This window comes from Haplochromis burtoni, unplaced genomic scaffold (genome assembly GCF_018398535.1).
Source record: "Haplochromis burtoni strain Fernald_Lab_line unplaced genomic scaffold, NCSU_Asbu1 Contig_26, whole genome shotgun sequence".
Classification (NCBI taxonomy): Eukaryota; Metazoa; Chordata; class Actinopteri; order Cichliformes; family Cichlidae; genus Haplochromis; species Haplochromis burtoni.
The window spans coordinates 2,578,954-2,598,542 of NW_024582387.1; the positions used below are offsets into that span (position 1 = coordinate 2,578,954).

A 19,589-nucleotide genomic window follows, 5' to 3' on the forward strand; every position below is an offset into this window, starting at 1 on the left:
TTAAAGACACAGATTAAGGGCGAGATGCATGTTACATATATAACATTTCATATGTAGCCCAGTTTCAGAGTAACTAGTTGTTAGTTTTATTTTACATCTCCTACTGTGAGGGAATTGAGATGCAAATAACGTGCAAGATGTAAAATTAATCTAAGAAGTGTAACGACTTGCAAATTATTTTTGCAAATCTCATAAACCATATCAATTGTTTAAACTGAAACCATTACTTTTTAAAGAAAAATACCAAGATCAGGCTCCCAATTTTAAATTCCTGAATATCTCATCATCTGCAGTGCACAATATCATTAAATAGAAGAGAATCTGGAAAGATCTCTGTGCAAAAGTGGAAAGGCTGAAAATCTATATTGGATGGAGATTTGCTTTCATTGCATTCTGTTTGTATTTAAACTTTAGTAAATGTAATGTCAGATTGAGCTTAAAAAACTGCAATGTTAGTAATAGAAACATGTCACTCCAACCAGTTGTCACTGCGAGCTCTTCATACATTAATGCCTGGCTGGAACCATCAGATTTCATGGTGCTGGTATTTAGTTGTACCAGTTTGTGATCTAGTCCCTACTTACTCCCCATGCCTTGACATGGATTTGAGATCAGAGTGATCAGAGTGAACCCAAATTCAGGATAACTAAAGTATACGATGTACAGAAAAAAAGAGCCTTTATTTTGCTGATTAATCACAAGTCTGGAACAAAGGAAACACACAGCAGCTCTAGAGAGAATACATGTCAGCAAGACAGGAAGCACAGATGATCTGACAAGATAAAAAGGGAGACAGACGTATTAATACACAGTGGGCTGGTTAGTGAATGTCCAAAAGGAGGATAACAAGACACAGGTGAAGACAGTCAATTGGAGGGACGATTGGGAGGAAATAGAGAGGAAGAAAAACTAACACAGGACAGGAAAGAAAACAGATCTTCAAAGTAAAACTGCAAATAGCCAAAGGAGACTGAGAAAGACATTCATAATAACGCAACAAGATTTGCAATGAAACACAAAGGACCCAAGGCGCAAACACAGAAATAAGACACGGGAGGCACACTTGATACTACAACTAATAGATGAGGTGTGAATTCAGTATCACAAGAACTACAATTCACAGTAATTAGAATAATAAATCCTGAGTGCACTCTCTGGCTGCTACTGTTTATTTCTAATGTGATAGATGCACATTAGAGCTCTGAAACTTTAAACTGGTTACATTTAAACATTAAAGTCACATAATAAAGGAGAGATGGAAATAGTTTTAGTTTGTTGCCAGATCAAATGAATTAATTTTATTGATTAAGCAGGTATTCTCAGGTGTGTGCTCTGTATTATAAAAGCTGCAATTCCAGCAGCGTAAAACAAACTCAGCAACAGATTAGAATCAAGTAAACTATAAAAACATTCTTACACGTTCTGCATCAGCACCTGAATGCATGTATATTCCAGTGACAATGCAATCCATAGTTGTTGCTGCTGTAACTTTACAGCTGGACCTCATTTCTGATATTTTAGAGCAAGGCACAGCTTAATAACTTGCACATAGAAAATATATTTGCACAGCAAATCTTTGTTGCACTTAAAACATGCTGTGCATAAAAGAAACCGTGAAAACATGGTGCTTTCAGATGGTTTCCAAAAGCAGCATGAATCAAATTTCCGAACATAACCTGCTCAAGACCAGGCTATGAGTTCAGAAAATGGGAGCCCCTTTTCATACGCAAGGTAGACCAGCACACTTCATTAAAAGTCCTTCAGTTTCTAAAAAGACACCATAGGCCTACAGGTACAAGTGATCTGCTTGTGTTGTCACTGCCTCAGGATGTTTTACTGACGTAAACCAATAAAGGGAGAAGTTTACCTTCTAATGTACGCATTGTAAGAAAGGATATTTGAACACAATATTTTCCTTAATCTTGCAGTAGTTAATTGGCTCAACCTGAACAAAAAGTAACAGAAAAAAAGGAGATGGAACATAAAAGCAGTGGTCTCAGACAGGAGTCACACTCCTTTCTTCCATGTCAGGCTCTATCTTTTTTTTTTTTCATTGTTATTCTTTCTTATCCAGTAAAATTGTATTCTGGAGCAGTAAACCGCACATCGAAAAGTGACAGAGGTCCTGACCAAGCGTCAGTACGTGAGAAAATGAGAGTGAGAATGTGCTTGTGTGAAATTTAATAAAAGCTGAATCACTAAGACTTCTGTAGCCGTACATACTTTTAAAAATAATTTTCAGTTTGGCCAAGCAGAAGTTGCAACAACCTATATGCACCAATTATTTCAACTGCTGTCAAACTCTAAAACTGTTTCTTTGTCGGCTGCTGTCAGCTGTCACTGCGGTGTCTGACTGATGCAACCAGCTCCACCCCATTGATCTCTAGTTCCATCACAGCCAGCTGTCCAGTGGGTCCTTTCCATAAGATAAAGAAGTGTACTCAAAACCACATCCATAGAGCCTTACTCAGTCTAGCGTACAACTTCATGACGGAGTTTAATCACATTCATTCCCTGCAGTGCACACTATATCAAATGCACAATTACTTTAAATATATTCCAAATGAAAAAAAGGTCTTTGGAAAACATATAGCAGGATTAAATCATCATTTGTTTGCTCTTCTCACTGAAACATTCAGACACACAGGGGGATCACTAGGAAACAGTAATGTCATTTTTCATGCCGACAGGTTGGTCTATATGACAATATCTTGACACGACCTTTTGACTTTTAATACCACCATACTCATAAGTGTGACAGTATTAATTAAAGAGATATTAATCAGGGCTCTAATTCTTATCCCAGTAAATGCTATTAATCAATCATGCATAGAAGGGGATGACACGTTATGCCACAATTACTAATATTATCAATGGAACTGAGTTAACCGTAACTTTAAGTGGTAAAACCCTCAGTTTCACATTGTTCGTGTGGGATTCTTGGCACTGTGTCTGAATGCAAATGCAAACCTGATTAAGGAAAAGAGTAGCAGCAGCAGGTCAAAGCCTTGTATTACCTTTGAAAGTGAGGGGGAAAGAAATGGAGGGCGGGAGTGTGCTAGTGGGGGCTCTACTTCATCAGAGATACGACGGATCCTTCCATCTTGTTTCCTGTAAGTCAGAGAAGGTGGAGGGGGGTATGGGGACAGAGAAAGACAAAGAGGTTACTAGTAGCCATAAGTCAAGTTTCTAACTTAAGCAATAAGTGCATGGGAAAAAGCCTGCAATGCAATTGACACTTCCTACAAAAGCTATTATTACACCACAGTGTAATCTTTTTTTGGAAGTATTTGAAACCCCCCATCCATTGTGTTTACTTATTGTGCTCACAAGCAAGGTTGAATCTGGTGAATGTATTCAGAGGCAAGACCTTGAATCAGAAGACATTAGGAGAACTACACAGAGGAAAATGTAAGTGTGGAAATGAGGTGAAACCTGATGAAAATAGATATGAAGCAGAGGAAGAAAGTACCCTTCAGCTTTCATCTGCTAACCCACTGCTTCTTCTCTGTTCTTCTCTACCCTTTTTCTTCTTTGTGTGATTGGAGTGAATTACCAGTCTGACCAGGATCCTGGTCACAGCATATTACTTCACACTTCGTCTCACACAACAGTCAGTTGCTAGAACTGGCAGCCCGTCTGTGCATGCATCCTGTTCGCAAACCTGCAGCAGAGGGCATTTCTAAACACTGCTTGGGAGCAAAAGAAACAAAGAACAATAGCACAATCTGATTCTTTGTGAGAATTCAGTGAGAAATGGTGGAGATGTGTGCACTCACTCTCACATATTTCCATCATTCTGCCATTTTGGCACACGCCACAGTGGTCTAATGCTACAATAAAAATGATTTACACAGTGCTCTTTCTTCCGAGACAAAATCTGTTATTAGTTACTGCAGCACCTTGCCTATGTTGTCTGAATCTATAAGTCTGAGTAAACAGAGCTGCACTTTTATGACAACAGACTGCTGACCTGGAGCTGAGGTTAGGAAATATATTTATAACATAGCACAAAAACAGTACTTTGTTCTTTGTTCTCTGATATCTGCTGAATTCAGGGAAATAACTGAAAGAGGATGCCTGATCCTTTTTTGCTGGATCCTCAGCTTCTTAGAACTGACATTCCTTTAGAGTGTGAACACTGATGTTACATCTTTCAGAAAATACAGCTCGAACACAATAAAACATGTCAAATGCCGCGTGGAGCAAAGAGTGATGTATCAAAATCTGCCGACAAAGAAATGGCTTACTGAGTTTAAAAAGTCAGAAATCTGCATAGGCTAAGGTGACATTTTTGCTCAACTATCCGTATATTAAAAGACACAAACACACACACAGACTTTGGAAGGTGTTTTTGTTTTACTTCAGAGAATATTCAATTATTTAATTTACATTCATGCATTTGCTGAAGTTTCACTTAATATAAATGAAAGCGACCAAGCAGTGAACCTGGCTGAAGTTATGCTCTTGTCTCTCTAAATAAACTTGCATCTTATGCATGGGAGGTTTCCGTTATCAGTTAGCTGTCTCCATGCTAAATATGCACGAAGGTGACTTGAACCAATAAACCAGGAACAAATAAAAAAAAAAAACAGCCAAACAAAAAGAAGTTGTGTGTGTCAGTTTCTACCATCACCAAAATGATTTATAAGGCAGATAATCAGCGTAGATTTACTGATGGGGTAAATGAGGTAAGCTTGATTCAATGAGACTGGACTGCAGCATTCTATTAAAGCAAGCACATGTTATCAAATACCACAATCCTGACATGTGACATGATAACACTGCTGCTGTGAAGGCCTGAGGTTCACTGGTGAAGGGAACATTCACCAGGGATGTTCTGCATTCTCTATTCGTCATTTTGGTTAGACTCTCATTTCTGTGAATTTTGGCTAACAGAAAGCTACAAATTGGTTTGTTCACATTGTATTGTTGAAAAAAATTACACAACAATTACAATACTTGGGGCTGTGGGGTTTTTTGGTGAACAGTTACCACCGCGCTATTCATTCATTCATTATTGCGATAATGTTCCTAATGTAGCATCTCAATATGTTTTAGCGACCAGGATTTCCCCAGTTTGTTTGATCTTGTTCCATTTCACACACTTCTTTGACCGGGGAGCAGTACTGTTGCACTCTTGGTGCAGGAGCACCTGCATGGTTGTAGTGTACCAGGATGGACCACAGCTTGGTTAAAATCTTTCCACTGGTTCTTGGGTGCCATGGATGAACACTTCCATCTGGGAGATCTAACAGCAAGTGCTTTGTAAAGCAATCAGGCTACATTTGACAGACATGCCTGCATCGATTTTTCTGAATTAGAGTTGCAACGGTTGCTTGGTGTGCACAGTATTGGCATACACAGGTGCTTGTAAGGTGGTTGAGCAGACTGACAAAGAGGATTTGGTGCGAGCGTTTCATCTGGAAGGCTTTAACCTTGCCCTTCTTGTCCTTCTTCAGTAGGATTCAGCACACAAAACCATAAAGAAGTGCAGCAATAATAACTGTGCTAAAGACTCACATTTTTGTTTGCATAGAGACGTTCACGCTAGAACCCATGCAGTAACGGAAGTTGAAGAAAGCATAGACTTGTCTTTGCCAATATGACTACTGATCTCATCAGACGTTTGTACTTGAGATGTTGGAGCTTCCTGGCTACTTCAAGAGACTCTGGGGCAAGAATGATGGCAAGTACTGCCAAAGCTAAGAACTTGAATCTTTGGGGAGCCAAAATGACTCAAGGCTGTTTCTAATTGAACACTAACGGTATGCATGAGCTGTATCATCTCTGCAAGGAAGGCTATATTATTCACATAGTTCTTCTACATCACATAGCATCTTCTAGATGCATAATTTTTTTTAAACTCTGAAGGTGGCTACAGTGACTGAACTCATGACCTAGTCAATTAAAACATTAAAGATGTTAGGAGAAAGGGTAGAGACGGCTATCTCGTCTCATAACTCATGATCCTGCAGGAATTACATTACGGATATATTTGATACAATTTTAAATTAATTTAATGTGACCAAAAGTCCAAACCAGGTGACTTTCATTTACTTTTGTAGAAGACAGTTAGATGTGTTTAGTGATGACAACCCCATGGGAGAAGACACTGAGTCACAGAAAGACTAGAAAATCCAAGAAAACAAAACAAAACACAGGGACCACAAGAGGTAGAATAAACATATAGACTCACAAAAGACTGAAGGATACCTACAGAGAGCTGTAATTACACAGGAAACTTATTAGGAATATGCAAACCAATTAAGGTAGGGCAGAGAGGCAAGGGCACAGAAAGCAGGACTAAATGGCGGAACGAGAAACACAAATAAATGAGTACAATTGAAGCCACTAAATATTTCAAGGCCTCTGACAGTGGATTATGCAGAGTGTCAGACAGGCATTCAAGAGAAAATAGATGGTGATTCCTTTTTTATCATGGATGGATGGATGAATGCCCGTTCAAGCAGTTTGCTTACAAACAAGTGTTATTTCTTAATATTAAATGCTACACAGCTTCTCTCATTCATTATATAAAATGGGCCACAGTTACACTAAATACTCTGCTATGTTTGAATGCGCTCTGGATGTAGAACAGGTCACGCCTTTGAACAGCAGCTGGCAGATGTGAGGGTCACTGTGTCATGGTGGTTGGGTGACTGGAACACAGGAAGCTCAACCCAAGAAACACCTATCTAGCTAGGTTAAACAGTGTGAGCTGCCCTGTCTATTGCCAAACAGCCAACCAATGATCCCAATTGAAGGGTTTATTCTTTATCTAATTAATTATTTGCACACTCGTATTATTTAGACATATGTGTATACAAAGAAAAGGGGGGAAAAGACAGAGAAAGAAGGTAAATCATGACTTATCACTTTCTCTCCTCTGCTGAGCAAAACACATTGCTCATACCAGTGTTAATAAAAGATCCTTGATCATCTGCTTTTATGGGCTGAGCCCACAGTCACCACCACAAACATAAATTTGTCATAGTTTTTTCTTCTTGACAACACATTCATCTCATAGTTACACCTATTTCTCTGTGGCATACATGCTGTGCACAAAGCTTCTCTTTTTTTTCCTTTTTGAGGTTGAATTCTTGTTACAGCTGGAACTGTATAAAGATGTGTGTCACCTAGCAACATCACCTAACCCCTGAATCACTCTAAGATGCTCCATTTAAAGAAAATAAGCCCAAAATCTAGGTTACACATGAAAGTTGGGAGAAATTAAAATAAATATGGGCACTATTAATAAAGATAGTCTTTTTTTTAAACAATTACCTCCAGTTATCCAAGTAAAACATATTCTTGATTTGCTGAATATTATATAGGACATGTATAAATGATAAATAATTATAAATAATTACCCAAATATGCCAGATATGCATTTTAATTTCAAATTTCTTTGGCTAACAGACTGTAAAAAGGAAGTTAAACAGCATGACACAGAGCCACTTTAAGCTTTCATTTTTGACACACTGATAACACCTAATAATAACTGCAAAATGCTCAGTCTATGCAACACTACCGATGATACCATAGACAAACAGTGAATCTGCATAAGAACCGATACTGATCTTCAGGCCTTTTAATTTCTGGATTACAGTCTTATTCTAATTTTATTCTTCATTTCTGCTCCCAGAAGTTTCTAAAATGGACACAAAGCATTCTGAATCTAAATCCACCAATTAATCCTGTGTTTACCAGCAGCAGCCTCCACGGACTGCCAGGTCATGAGCTCTGATAAGCATTCCAGCTTCCTGTTCTCCAACCAAGGCGCAGGCTGTGCGGCACCTGCAAATGCCAATGAGCAGGACAACACTGAATGCTCTACAAACTGGATTTAAAATATTATTTTGAGTAGTTTGTGTTTACAGGGGTACTGTAGTCACAGAGAGCATGCAGGGTCATGGTCAGACAAACAGAGGAAAACGCATTTATTTAGTTTATCAAATTAATAGTAAAATGTACTGGCCACGTAAATATGATTTCTCTTCTCTAAAAGTCACATTTGGATCCAAGACTATGAAACCATACCAGCAAAACTAGATGGGTGCCAAACTTCACACGAAGAAATAATACATAAATACAACACAAACACACATCTAAATCTTTAAGCAGCAAAATAATAACATCAATTTCACATTAATAGTTATTATAGCTCTGTTACAAACGCCCATATTCTCAAATAGCTACAGTTCTTTGCATACCCTCCGTTAAATGCAACTGATCTATTCATATACCGAGAAAAGCTGCAGTTGTAGTTAATGTTAGTTATTACAAAATTGTGAAATAAAATCAAACATTAACCTTTTGATTCACACCAAAATAATTGCAATGTGCTCTTTCGCTTGTGCTATAACCCTCTAAAGGTTTAATTAAAATTGGAAAGATTATTTTTTGTGTAATCTTGCTAACAAATAGGACAACAGGACAAATAAACATTATTTTACAGCTTGACACAAAAGTTAAAATATACTGACAATTTGTCATTTTCTGTTTATCAGTTGTCTAACAGCTCTGCCTTCAGTCAGCCTAAGGTCAGGTCTACAAGCATGAAAAAGCAGAAAATGGTTATCTAAAACGTTCATCTGAAGGGTCATCTGGGAGGCTCATCAGCGATAACCATCTACAGTGGTTATCAAACAAACAGTAGAGACCCCAGGCTAAATACTGGCTGAACATGAATATTGCACATGTCCGGCTCAATGATGCATTGTTTTTTTTGGCAAACAAACGATAACCACGGGCACTGCAGGAGGAGTCAGATATCATCTGGTCGAGTGCTGCTATGGTAGAGTAACCTTGCCTATTAATAGTACAGTAAGTTTATCCATTAAAGCTTACCATAATGGGTTTAGGAGACAACTTATGCACAGCAAGGAGACCTCGGTGCATTTTAAATGAGATCACAAATGCTACCCAGTGCTTTGTGACTAATGCCTAAATGAGGTAGGATTAATGTATGCAACAAGAAGAAATAAAACTTTTAAACTTACCTAAAATAAGAGCATCATAAAGATCCACCCAGTTGTGTTTGGTCCAATTAATGATTTTAGGTCATATAGTTAAATTAAAACAAAAATCCAATCCAACTACATATGCAATTTGCACAGACAAATATAGTTATGCATTTCAAATGCAAATCTCCCCACAAAAAGCAATAAAACAAATAAACCACCACTAAATAAAGTCAGCACAAGAACAACAGCCCCATTATCTAAACCACAACATATTTATTTATCCCGCTTTGCTTCCACTAGTACCGGGTGTAAAGCAGTAACTGTGTCATCATCATGTCAGCTTTTCCCTTGATGTGTCACCACAAAACAGAGCCTGGAGTTGCTGCAAAATGAGTGAACTAGAGACTTTGCTTTGGCAAAGCACAAACTCTGCGGACACGCTGGCACATTTTCTGCTTGATAACTGTTGACATTACAGTCAAACAAAACTCAAATGAATGTGAGCGCTCAAACAACAGAATGCTATTTTCCAATTCATCGTCCTTGGAGCGGCTTCAGGTTTCACTCTTCAATAGCTCTGCAGATTAAATTCTTGCTCTTGGCTCGGGCTTCGGAGATTCATAAATACTGAACAAAAATAATATCAGGATCACGTTTTAGCTTTAAGAGTAATGTCCTGCTTGGCTGCATCCTTCCTTTTACCAACAACAACACAGACATGGACATGCACACACCCACATGCACACACGCACAGCCTCAAAGAGACAAGTACACATAAACCCCTAAGCTTTGCAGGTCCACTTAGTAGAGAGCAACTAATCTAATCAAGTACAGCAGCTAATGCACAATGAAAGCAGAGTCATTTACTCGAGATGCCAGTCAGCCACTTCCTGGGTGGACTAGAGAGAAAGAGGGAAGGAGATAAAGAGAGCGAGAAAGAAAGTTCAACATTCAAAGTGGCATTTGATAAAGAGATCAATGCAGATCAGGATCAGACGGAAACACCTACACAAGAGTAAGACTGTTCTTTAGCCGTTTCTATTCTGTCATTCGCTTTCTTTCATCTGTCTATCTTGGGTTGAGTTTGGCTCAATTCATCTATCTTTCAGCAGTTCATCCTAACAGAGCCAGTGTGCTCCATCATCTCTTTCCATGCTTACCCGCCTGTAGTACTGGCTCACTTGCAGCTCAATCTCTCCTCAACAACTTGGTGTTCCTCTATGTATCGCTCTCTCCGTTTGTCTGACTCACTCTCTATCCTCCAACACCTGCTGTCGGAGATCAGCCTCTCTCCTGTCAGATGATGCTGAGAGCAGCCCTCCCTTATCCTCTCTCTCCGTCCTGCCCTCCCTGTTTTGCTCTCTCCCTCGCTTCCCATTCCTCACATGCATGCCAGCGTTTTCCTGTCTGGTTTTATTCCGAGGCAAGCACAAACGCTCTCTTCTCGCTGTTTCTTACTCTCCCTCCCTGCAAAGTATCCCCTTTGTTTTTGCGCCTTCCTCCCACTTTTTCTGATAATCTATGATCAAGATATGTCCATCCAAGTTTTGAGTGTTACTTTGCTTTGCATTTTCATTGCTTGTTAATAACAGATTCTATTAATTCAAAATGACCAAATGCTGCAGTCGGATGTTGGCTTGAAAGCAAGCTTCTATTTATTTATTTATTTTTATAAAGAAAAGGGACATTACCTAATCTGAACCACAATATCAGATCTCTCTGTCCTATTATCTGCCTCACTCTGACAGCTTGTTTCAACATCATAAAACCCCTGCTGCACAAATTAGCCTAACCATTCCATTGTCCATTTGACACAACAGTGGCAGGCAGTTAGCTGAAAAGCTCTCCAATGTTGCAGATTTTGAAGCAGACTCACACATAATGGAGAAAATCACTGGCTCAGCCCACAGAGGAATAAGCACAGGCACTGTTGGCTAATGCATTACTGAGTAATCACATTTTCCTTTTTGTTAGGAAGCTATAGACATGTTACAAATCAAGGTACAAAATCTCACACGGATGTTTGAACGACTTGAGTTATTTTCTATCTATGTATTTCACAGGGTATAGTATACATAGTATGATATATATTGGTGAATTTTCATACTCAAATCATTCATTGACCTTTCAGGATTACAAAACCTCTATCAATGAGGGACAAAAGACACAATTCTGGAAATAAACATTTCATCAGAGTTCATTCAGAATTTTTTTTTGTGACTGGCAGTAACACTCCCCTCTACAATGATGAAATTTTACTCTAATTTGGACTGTCACAATGTCCTCTTTTTGTTATTGCCAAAGCGAGGTTTACACTATCACAACATCTGTGGGAATTTTCTGAATAAAAGCTTTCAAAATCATCTTTAAATTGAGCACATTACTGGGCTGACCACAGAGTCAAGCTCAGTCTGCAATCCCAGTATATCAGCTGACAGCAACTCAGCTTAATGCCAAACCACATCAGCTGCTGCCTCACTTGCTACCATTCTTTATGCCTTTTTGGCAAACTTCACATAGACCTACATAGGTAAAAACTGCTTAAGCCTGACGACAGCTGCTGCTCTCTGCACGTCATGCTGTAACCCAAGACCAAACGAACTCCACCTTCCATATTGTGTCGGACTTAATCTGCTTTGTTCTTTGCTGGAGTCTTGTTCCTGTTCTCCATGTCCCAAGCAAGGTCATAGAACCAAATACACCAAGTCTTCTTCTGACCAAAGTGTATTTGTCTCTTTTGGAAATTAATTATACTCAAAATGCTAATATAGAGCGGTGAAGTAAGAGTCAAACTTTATTAAACTATGACGCTTATTATCAATACAACTAAAACATAAACAACATAACAGAACTGACTTTTCCCCTCCCCTAGTGGTCTAGTTTTCAGGTTTTTCCTTCCTTGTGTCCTCCTGCCCTCATCCTGTACTTTCCTCCTGTCTATAAGACAGTAAAGGACAACACTATGGCTACAGCACACAGTCACAAAAACTTCTATAAAAGGCATTCACTAGATTTCATATAATTTCCCAGCTTCTCATGTCCACCTCTCCGCACCAAATATAGAATAGTAGAAGAGAAGTGTTCGTGCTTTCATATTTTAGAAAATAAGTTATTATTCAAAATGAGTCACAGAAATTTTTTTGGGAGAGGGGGTTGTGACTCAGCTTTCTAACACTCAGTGCTATTTATACAAGACTATCCCACACATACAGCAGTTAGGAAGGTCTGATAAATGATCGACTATTTTAAAGAGAAATAAAGAAGGCTCTACTTTTAGAAAACATCACTGTCTAACTACTCACATATTTTCTATATGAAATATAAGCCAGGCTACAAGTATTACAAAAGCTGCAAGAGGATGTGACTCAAGGCTTTTGATGCTAGTTCACACCTACCACACCCATGAGAATATAATGTTCCGGGTAGCACATACACACTTACACAAGCCAGGGTGAAACAATGAAATGAACACAAAAACTCAGTTTTCATTTATTGCCCAGGAGATACTGTTACACTAGATTACCGATATTCTGCTTTTGTAGCAGATAAAGCTGTGCTACCAGCCACCAAGGAAAGATTCCCCAGGGTTTGCAGGAATCACCAAGACATAGTTGAGCCCCAACAGGTAGAGCAGAGAGGCAGCATGAAGCATACAGGTTAAGTACAATCAACACCTTTCTGCCTGTTAAAGCCTCTGAGCTGCCAGCGGGGTGGAGCTGGAGATGAAAGAGGATCTATGCTTATATGGGGCACAACAAATGGAAGTCAGGCTAGAAGCAGGTTGACTATACACATTATGACTACTTTTTTCTGCCCCTCAGAGTTAGTTTATGGGAATTCAGCAGTGTTAAGTTAACCATACAATTTGCAATTATGGGAGCAACTATATGTGGTTCATGCTGACTCTTTTTTTTTTCCAGTTCCTCTCTATGTATTTCTCACTGTGACTCTGTGTCTGCACTCAGTGCCCTCCTGAGGCAGCCTGACTAAATTTAACATTTACACACCACACACTGCACAGAGTATTCAGCATTTAAAGCAACACTGCTAACGTTTTAATTTAAAAGATCTTTTTTCCCTTTTGACATGACATATATACTCGCAGACAATAAGACATACTTGACTTCCTCCCTTAAAATGTTATGCAGCCATGTCAGTGTTATTTGGAGCTCCTCCCTCCATCAGCCTGCAGTTTTGAATTCTCCAGCACCTCTCATGTACAAACTTTACTGACCAATTGAGTATAGCTGAAATATTTTTAACAGTACCTTCTGATGAACCGTGGCTTTGAAAGACTGATCTCAGCTCTACCAGTGGTTTAGGAGCTCTGTAACCAGCACAAATATAATGTATGAGGCAGAGCCGTCAGCTTTCACGCCCCTCTTCTGCTGTGGAACCAGCTCCTAGTTTGGATTCAGGGACAGACACCATTGATGCTATTGAGATTAGGCTGAAAACTTTTCCTTTCCTTACTTAGAATGCAATAGGCCTAGGCTGCTAGGGGTTTCCCATGATGCACTTCTTCTTCACTCGCCTCTATTCTCTCTCTATGTGTTTATACACCACTTTTAACCACATTTAAACATTATTATTGATTTCTAGCTCTCTTCCACAGTGTGTCTTTTCTCCCTCCCCTTACATCACAATGACAGCAGATGGCCATCCCTCCCTGAGCCTGGTTCTGTTGGAAATTTCTTCCTGTTAAATAAGGGGGTTTTCCTCCCCACTGTTGCCAAGTGCTTGCTTATTTGGAGTTGTCTGATTATTAGGCTTTTCTCAGTATTTTGAATATAAAGCACCTTGAGGTGACTGTTGTTGTGATTTGGTGCCATATAGATAAAAATGAATTGAATAGTATCACATAATTATCATTAGTAGCATTAGGGTGGAGGGCGTGCCTTTGAACTTTTTTTTTCTTTGTAAGGTTGGAAAAGGAAGCAGTCCTTTCACAATAACAGTGTTGTCAGCACTCCCAGAACCCCACTGGCTCCCATAATTACTTAGATATTGTGTGCCCACCTCTATTGATTTTGGCAGTCATAATCTGGACTCAAACTGAGTGTGAAATCACATGACCATGGTGCGGCAGATACCATATGGTTGACAGATTACAGCTCATCCACAGCTTACAATACTGTAAGTCTCTGTTTTTCTGAATTTTATGAAGGTCTTTAGATTTAAATGAATTTTTGTATATCCACAAAATTAAACTTTTACGTTCAGTTTAGGCAAAAGTGGTTTTAAAATATTGTAATTTGTCCCTAAATAATACCATAGCCATGTATGGCTCATGTTAGTATTTTCTTCTATTTCCTCTAGGATTTTTGACAGTGATTTCGATTTTAATGTGTTTATTCATCTAATTTTCTTCTACCTGCAACTTATCACAAGTTTGCAAAGAGCTTTTACCAATGACCCATTAATACTTCCTTTTTAAATGTGTCAGGGATGTTTGGCTCACATGTGGAAAGCAATGAATACAGATGTTAGCAACAAAACCCATATCCTAAGTGGATGTTCCCCGATGTAACCCCAACAGCAAAATAAGGAGAAAATAAGTCATCAATGCAGGATGTTTCATTTAGTTTCTTTAAAAATTACAAATAACTTTGTCTCATCAGCCTTAACAGCTGAAACTGTTTAACGCAAATACACTTTTTTCACTTTTTTGTTAACTCAATAAAAGAAAACTGACATTTTTATAGTGACAGACTAAGTAACAAAACCTGAAAACCAAGTGATTATCTGGACAAAATGAAAAAAGAAAAATGTTTAATTAATTTAACACCATCAGCCTTTTCTTTTTTTAACATTTAATTACACTTACACGTTTTAGCTACACATATTCAACTGCTTATTAATGCGCATGAGACTTATTGCATGCACTTAGGCATGCAGATGGGGAAGAGGACTTGCAGAAGTTCAAACTGACCATCGGAATGGGGAAGAAAGATGATTTAAGTGAATTTGAATTTTGCCATTGTTGTTGTGCTAGCTTGAGAACTTCTGCAAGTGCAGACTGAGACTAGGTTCCAAGCAACCTTGTCTCATTTCCAAAAAATAATCAGTTAGCGGCAGTTCTATGGGTGAAAATGCTTCGCTGATGTCAGAGTTTAGGGCAGAATGGCCAGACTGCTTTAGGGAGGCAAAAGTAATTCAAATAACTCGTTACAACCAAGATATGCAAAAGAGGAGTTCTGAATCTTGAAGCAAATGGGTTACAGCAGCAGAGGCCTCCTGTAGCCTATACACACTGGGTGGCACTCCTGTCAGCTAAGAACAGGAAACTGAGTCTGCAGTCCACATGGATTCACCAAAACTTGATAAAAGAGACTGGAAAAAGGTTGCTTGATCTGATGAGTCTTGGGACACTTTGGGCCTCTTACTGATCATTGTTTAAATGCTGGGACTGACCTGAGTATTATTGTGGACTCTTTTTATGACAACACCATCTTCTGATGGGTACTTCCAGCAGAATACAGTAACACACCATTAGGGCTGGGCCATATCATACCGTTTACGATAATACCGGTATGTCGGGCAATGATAAGAAAATGAAATATCGCGATAGAACATGGGTAAAACGCGCATGCGCAGTGTTTTCATATGCGCATGGAGGAAAAAGCGTGCCGGTGACGGAGAATGAGAAGGGCGAAAGCAGATCGTTAAATGAAACGGATGAACCAGAAGTGGTTTGTAAAAATGCTGCAACTTCAGTGGTGTGGAACTGGTTTAGCTTTCGTCTGTCAGATACACAACAAAGCACTATTTTTCATAGCGCACGCCATATTACCGTGTTTTTTGGAAAATACGGCACACTTAAAATCAATCCTTTGATTTTTCTGAAAATCGACAGTGCTCCTTATAATCCCGTGTGCCTGTTTGGGTTTACTGACCTCGAAACGACTTTATGTGGTACACGGTGCTCGAAAATCTGTCAAATGTTTTAGTACGACTTTGCTAAGCTACAAACCCGCACCACTTGATGGATTGTCGGAGCATTACGGCTATCGTAGGCAGGAGCCTCGCGGAGCGATACGTACTGTGCTTCAACATAATATTACCGCATTGTGTGTCTATAACCTCTTTTTAAGTTTTGTGGATATTATACATGGTTATGCTGAGGATATGTTGGCCAGTTTCCACTGGAAATGCCTTTTGGTTAAACTGTCAGCAAGGAATTTGCATTTGCACTGTTAAATTTTTATATAACTTTAATACACATAAAAAACAGCTGCTTGTTTAAGTGAAAATACATTGATGGGGTTTTTTGCACTAATAAAGTTGTGGAGTTGTAAAGTATTTTGTCTAGTGTCAATTATATCGTCAGTTATATCGTTATCGCAAATTTTCAAATGTATATCGTGATAAATATTTTTGCTCATATCGCCCTGCTCTACACACCATGTCACAAAGCTCAAATTGCATCAAACTGTTTTTTCAAACATTGAGGTAACTGTATTGAAACATTATCCACAGTAACCAGATCTCAAAACTTTGGCATGTGGTCTAAGGCGAGGATCACATCATGGTTAAGCAGCCAACAAATGTGCAACAACTGCATGATTCTATCACATCAATATGGTCCAGAATCTCTGAGGCTTGCTTCAAGCTCTTTCTTTGATTCTATGATGCAAAGAATTAAGGCAGTGCTGAAGGCAAGAGGGGCTCAATTTTAGCAAGGTGTACCTAATAAAGTGTACCTAGTAAGATTGTAAACTTACACAACTACAAATAAAGTTTTAAAATCAATACCTTACACTTTCAGGGCCCTAATCATGAAGGAACAGAATCATAAGTGGATTGAAACAAACACCACTCCTAAGTTTCTGAGTGTCTCTCTGACTAATTGGGTGATTAGAGCTATTGGGATTTTATTGGCTTTTCCCTGTGGCACAAAAGGGCACAAAAAAACCAAAAACTAAACAACATAGTTAACTTCAAAAAGAGAAGGAAATGATACTTAAAGGATATGATGTGAAAAGGAAGAATATGAAGGAAACTGATGTACCACATAATAAAATGGTGATTCAGGCACACAAAATCAAGGTAGCACATGATAATTAGAAGTTGTTAAATTTACATGCATAATAAAAGCACGGAAGATGAAAAAAAAGAAAAAAAGCTCAGACCAATTATCACTACTGACGACATCAAGTGATTATGAGTCATTCTAGAAATCTCATCACCAAACGACATTGTCTTCCCCATTTTACAGACAAAAGAAAGTGTCACGCTTCATCTCCAGTGACAACCTGGGATTTGGAAATTAGCTTAGAAATATGTGACACTAATTGCATATACGTCATTGGATAAGTGTGAGGACTGATTTGATAGTGTCATTTAGAAACAATGCACATAACTGTCACAAAGCAAACCATTGATGCATACACTAGTCAAACAGTTATACTATTGGTATGATGCATAATTTCCTCCATCGTCATCATCGTCATTCGGCTTTTCTTTCTTTCATCCTGCTCACAGAGATATATGCAGGGGCTAATTGATGCGTCTCCTGATGTGAGATGTAATAGAGCTTGATTACATGGAGTTGACCTTCTGATAATTTGAAATGACTACAACATCAGGCACCATTACCCCCTCAATAAGCTCAAGCTTTTCAATTAATTAAATAAAAATGTCTTTATATTGAGACAACAGGGAAGAACGTGAACAAGATGTTTTTGTAATGAAGGTTTTAAAAGGTTTTAAAATTTCTGTACTTTTAGGTGACAGGAGACATGTGGCCTGGTCAAAACACAGAGAGCTGCACTCTAAAAGATCTTTAAACATAGTAAACATACCTTGTGTGCCACAGACTGCTCCCAAACACGAGGGGACAAGTAATACCTCTAAAACACTTAAGTTGGCTTTATTAAACGTTAGATCTTTAGCTGGGAAAACATTTTTAATTAATGATTTAATCACTGAGCACAGCCTTGATTTTATGTTTTTAACTGAAACTTGGTTGGACCAAAGTAACAGTGGAGCTGTTCTCATCGAGACGACCCCTCCTAACTACAGTTTTATCAGTGAGGCCAGGGTGAGCAGGAGAGGAGGAGGGGTTGCTGTCTTATTTAATGAATCATTTCAATGTAAGCAGCTATCTCCTGGAAGTTTTCAGTCTTTTGAATATGTGGCTTTACAGCTGAAGGCCCCATCCAAAGTTGTGTTTCTTAATGTTTACAGGCCTCCCAAATACTGCACAGACTTTTTTAATGACCTCAGTGAACTGCTGTCTGTGATCTGTGTTGATTTCGACTGTGTAATTATTGTTGGGGATTTTAACATCCATGTGGACAACCCTCAGGACAAAGGGACTAAAGACCTGAGTAACACTCTGGGCAACTTTGGGCTGACTCAGCATGTAACAGAGGCCACACATAATAGAGGACACACTCTTGACCTACTGATCTCCAAGGGCCTGAGCATTTCAAAGGTTACTGTGTCTGATGTGGGCCTGTCTGATCATTACTGTGTTTTCTTTGAAAGTAAAATCTCAGCCCACACAAATATATCAACAACAGTGATCACAAAACGGTGTATAACTGAACACAGTAGTGCAATCTTTAACCAGGTCTTCCCATTAACACCTGACCTGTCCAGAGGGTCAGTCAATGAGCTCGTCAATAGCTTCAATGCTAACATGTTAAATGTAATGGACACTATTGCTCCCATTAAGGTGAAGGTTATCTCTGGAAGGAAAAAGTCTCCATGGAGAAACTCCACACTGGTGAAAAATGAAAAAAGAGAGTGTAGGAAAGCTGAGCGCAGATGGAGAAAAACAAACCTCCAGGTTCATTATGACATCTATAAAGAGAAACTTCACAATTATAATTTACAACTGAGGAGTGCAAGGAGGTCCTACTTCTCTGACATCATCACTAAAAACAGCCATAATGCTCGGGTCTTATTTTCTACAGTTGACAGGCTAACAAACCCTCCTGTGTCAGTGGCAGCTGAACTTCATTCGACCATGGCCTGCAATGACTTTGCCAAATTCTTCACAGAAAAAATCCAAAAGATTAGACAAGCAATTGGTACATCAACAGCAGATCCAGGATATGTACTGTGTCCACCGAAAAACTGTTTAAACACCATGAAACAGTTTCAACCTATTAACAGCAAAGACCTGGAGGACATCTTAGGTCAACTGAACTCCTCCTCCTGCTGTTTAGATGTCCTGCCAACAAGTTTTTTCAAAAAGGTCTCAAAGACTTTAGAGTCAGACCTGTTACAGATCGTCAACTTTTCTTTATTATCAGGTGTGTTTCCAGAATCACTAAAAACTGCTGTAATCAAACCTATACTGAAAAAGGACAATCTTGACAAGACACAAATGAACAACTACAGGCCGATCTCAAATCTCCCGTTTTTAAGTAAGATCATTGAAAAAGCAGTTTCTCAACAGCTCAGTTACTTCTTAAAACAGAATAATTGCTACGATGCCTTCCAGTCAGGTTTTAGACAGAACCACAGCACTGAAACCGCTCTGACCAAAGTGTTTAATGACATATGTCTGAATACAGACAGTGGAAAAATGTCAGTCTTAGTTTTACTGGATCTCAGTGCAGCATTTGATACAGTTGACCACAACATATTACTCAAACGACTGGAGAA

General features: G+C 38.8%; 1 protein-coding gene across 10 annotated transcripts in view; it reads right to left on the reverse strand.

The window, feature by feature from the left end:
• Positions 1–19,589, reverse strand: part of rap1gapb (RAP1 GTPase activating protein b) — a 108,867-nt gene that overhangs the window by 26,812 nt on the left and 62,466 nt on the right. For 7 of the 10 annotated variants that reach the window (XM_005917919.3, XM_014332281.2, XM_005917913.3 and 4 more), the window contains one exon: positions 3,018–3,111. Coding sequence is in view for 6 of the 10 variants with exons in the window: in XM_014332281.2 (XP_014187767.1) it covers positions 3,018–3,111 (94 nt within the window). In the remaining 4 variants the exon portion in view is untranslated. Of the gene's footprint in view, positions 1–3,017; positions 3,112–9,836; positions 9,869–10,129; positions 15,670–19,589 lie in introns of those variants that run through there. The other 3 variants (XM_005917922.3, XM_005917920.3, XM_042219003.1) reach the window with 2 other exon arrangements.